This window comes from Stegastes partitus, unplaced genomic scaffold (genome assembly GCF_000690725.1).
Source record: "Stegastes partitus isolate 25-593 unplaced genomic scaffold, Stegastes_partitus-1.0.2 Scaffold915, whole genome shotgun sequence".
NCBI lineage: Eukaryota > Metazoa > Chordata > Actinopteri > Pomacentridae > Stegastes > Stegastes partitus.
The window spans coordinates 154430-158361 of NW_007578646.1; the positions used below are offsets into that span (position 1 = coordinate 154430).

At 47.8% G+C, this 3932-nt stretch overlaps 1 protein-coding gene across 1 annotated transcript in view; it reads left to right on the forward strand.

Moving 5' to 3' along the window:
- slc30a6 (solute carrier family 30 member 6) overlaps positions 1 to 3932 on the forward strand; it is a 77555-nt gene continuing 73623 nt past the window's right edge. The window contains 3 exon segments of the mRNA XM_008293843.1: positions 1 to 208; positions 2225 to 2271; positions 3077 to 3163. Coding sequence (XP_008292065.1) covers positions 25 to 208; positions 2225 to 2271; positions 3077 to 3163 — 318 coding nt within the window. The 5' untranslated portion in view covers positions 1 to 24.

Genomic DNA, 3932 nt, shown 5'->3' on the forward strand with positions numbered 1-3932 from the left:
GCTTCTGGGTCCAGGAAGTCCAAAATGGCGATGGACGGGATGATGTCCACGTCTTCGGCTCTGTCTTACCACAATGTCGGGGACTTTTACCCCCGAAAGTTCGGCCCGAAGCCGGACGTGGTGCCGTCCGGGGTGACGGAGCGGAAGGTGGTTCCGCTGGACAAACCGGACATGGTGTCGGTGGACGTCATCAACATCAAGGATGCAGGTTTGTTTTGCTAGCAGGCTAACGGCTAACTACACGTATTCCAACGGCCGTCTGTGCTAACAGCCGGCTGTCGGTTCGGGTTTGGACGTCGGTACAGTTTCCCGGTTTGTTCCGGTGGTTGTTCGCCGGTGTACCGTAAGTACCGGCCGGTGTGAGTCGGCTCGGAGCTTCCGGTGCTCCGCGTGCCTACTGGGTCGCTTTTATGTTGTTTGTTGTGTGTATTTGGCTAATCCGGCTAGCAGCTAATCAATCAACAGTTGGAGCACTTTAAACGAACCAGAACCACTGATCTGTAGTCAGAGGTGAGGGCAGGTCGGGTCCTGGAGCTGGTTCTGGTTTAGCGTTTGTGTGTTTTCATCCATTTAAACGAGTTCACTTTAACTTTTCAGACCCGATCAATCAGAGTGATCGATCTCAGACCGACCATGTGTGACACGAACTGCTTTACAGAACCGGAGAAAACAAACAAAAACACGGAACACGAGACCCAACGAAGGGATCTGTCCTAAATACACGAACCGAGACAACAGCAGGATTCAGAATAACACGAGTCGATGAAGATGATTTAAGAAAAGATAATCCTGTATTGATCCCCAGATGTTGTCGTACCGATGACGATACAGGAATCAGTTTAGTGTGCAGCACAGGGATCCAGCTGTTAGCAGACAGCTGGCACCGTCGCCTCACTGCCCAAACCTCGCCTCATGTTCGACACCATGCTCACCTTCACCAACACATTAGTTCTGTCACTGAAACAGCGTCCATCATCTGGACCACGTCGCCCTCCTCCGCTCCTCTCCCTCCCTCCAAGCAGCAGAAACCCTCCTTCACGCCTCCATCACACTGACTGCTGTCGTACCATCCTCTTCGGTACCACCACCAGCCTCCTCCATAGACGACAGCACATCCAAAACTCTGCCGTCCGCCTCCTCACCCCCACCTGTTCCCGAGACCACATCGCCCCGTCCTTCACAACCTTCACTGACTTCCCATCCCATACTGCATTAGATTCAAAATCCTCCTACTCACCCATAAAGCGCTCCAGAACCAGGCCCGCTCTGACCTCATGCTCCAGCCCTACACCCCTCCATGTACCCTCCGCTCCGCTGGTTGTTTCCAGGACCAAGCACCGACCCTGGGGGGATCGGGCCTTCTCTGGACTCTCTCCCACAACACATCCGTGACACCACAGACCCAGAAATATTCAAATCCAAACTAGAACCTCACCTGCTTCTCTCCCCTAAACCGTCATACTGACATCTTGGGTTGTTTCTATCTGCTTCCTGTATCTCTGCGTCGTCTACGTTTGTATCAGTTGCTTTTGTTCGTTTATCCTGTGAAGCGTCTTTGAGTTTTTGAAAAGCGCTACACAAATAAAAACAATTGTTATTATTATTATTGTTGTTATGCATAAGTGCATAAGTCCGGCTGATGTTGTGCTGGTTCCTGTATATGTAGAGTTCATGATGTTTTATAGATTCCTCTCAATGTGGAGCGTGTTGGTCTGAAAACAGCTTTGAACCTGCTGATTGGAGGTGTTTGTAATCTGAGTAATCATTCTTGCAACTTTTAGGGTTTATTAATATTTATAAAATGAATAATCAAAGAAATTCAGCCTCAGTTTTTCCTTTTCTTTAATTTTAGCCATAAAGCTGTGTCACACTGGACACAGGACTTGACTGCGTTCTGTCCACCTCCAGTCATGCTGGTGCTGTTTCCGTAGAGCTGCACGACTTCATGTTGACTTTGTATTGAGCTCACAGCCAATCAGTGTGACTGGAGTAAAATAAAACCACCTGGAACCTGGTTCTACGATGCATGTGAACAGAATGTTGTTGTTCCTGATAGACTCACACAACTAGATGAAGCAGACAGCCGAGGAGTTCTGTTTATCTACAGCAAAGACTTCAGGGATGATCGCTGCCCCAGAATGAGGATGTTGGACAGAAAACAAACTGCTTAAACTTTTATGTGTGATAGTTGTCGTGCCATGCTGACAGTGATTGTCGTCCACAGATGTCCCGATGCACAGGAAGAAGCACGAACACGACACCTACGTCCTGGTGAGTGACTCTGGATGAGCACGACACACAGCAGCAGCCATGGAGCTTCTCTGATGTGTCTGAACACCTCAGTCCTGTTGGTGTCACACAAACTGAAGTCAACTCGACTTTTAGCCCTCAGAGGCCTGTTGTGGCCAGTTTTACAGACTTTTAGTTTGTCTTTATTCACCACATAGAAACATGTTGACTGACTGGTTGAAACTCAGGTGTTAACGTCTCCTTCAGGATATCAGCATGTGGAACTCCCAACTAGTCAGTCAGAGCTGATGAAGCCTCTTAGATGAGAGGTGGAACATCTTCAAGAAACTCAAGCAGGTCCAGTAGCTACGATTAATCTACCAGAAGAACCAGGACCTGGAAAGGGATTTTCACATTTTAGAACTGTTCAGTTTTCTTGTGGAACAAAACTAATTTGTGCAGATCTCGCTCTCTCCGCAGTAAAGAACTTGTCTTTGCAGTTTTTCACTCTTCGGGGTGTAGAGAGTGAGACAGATTATTAACATCCAAACGGTGAGGCGTTCGTTTATCTTGGATTAAGTTTTATTCTCACAGAAATCCAGGAGGATGTTTGAAAAGCTTTGTTCTGCAGGTCATACCACGACACACCACTAGGTGGCAGCACAGGCCAAACGTTGCCTCCTGCTTTGCTTTGCTGTCAGCGGCTCAGTGAACCCGACTGGACTTGAATAAGTCTGAACATAATCCCAGACAGCTACACAGAGTTAACTCAGCCTGAGTTTTAATATATGTTCTGTTCTTTAACGTGACACCTTGTGATGGTTCTTCTCGTGTTCTTCATCTGCAGGGAACCATCCATCCCTTCAGGAAGACGCACAGATCCGTCTTTGGGAAACTTCTGCAGGAGTTCCGACTGGTGGCGTCAGACAGACGGGTAAGAAGACTCACACTGGTACTCCTTAAGATCAGAAGGATTTGTGTCACCTCTGGTGTTGTTCATTGTTCTCATCATCATCATCATCACCATCATCATCATCATCATCACCATCACCATCATCACCATGGTCCCGGCCTCCTCTGGGTTTCACTCAGTAGTGAACTTTGTAATCCCATTACGCCGTAAACGGGTTAGATGCTGCGTCTCATACACGGAGTTTGACCCAAACACCTCCAGTAATCCTGTTTTCCTAGTAGGTCACCATGTTCTGGTGAAAGCAGCAGGATGAAGCCCTGAAACACCGTCAGCCCCCCGCTGAAGGCTGAGGCTTAGCTGAACGCTGCTGCTCCTGGTCTGACTCGCTGGTCCGCCGCCACGGCCAGCTCCTGTGTCATAGTCTCACCTGTTACCTGCAGCGTCTCCCAGTATAAACCACACTGATGCTGTGAGGACTGAACCCTCACGCTTTGGGTCGGTTCCTTCTTTATAGTTTCAAGCTGGTTTTTAGCTTGAAGAAAAATCAGCCTCGATGCAAAGCGCCGACCTTTCACTGCAGGACAATGTGCGTAGAAACTTTTCCAACCACCTGCAGGCGTCCTCCAAGAAAAACGAAAAGAGAAAACTCACAACAGTCCCTCAGATAACGAGAAACTGGAAAAAATAAAACTATACAACAATGTGCTAAATTATAATGTAGTGAAATAAGACGTTGCTTTGAATTGTGGTTGAAAAGAATAATTTAGAAAAACAAACCAAACTGTCCCGG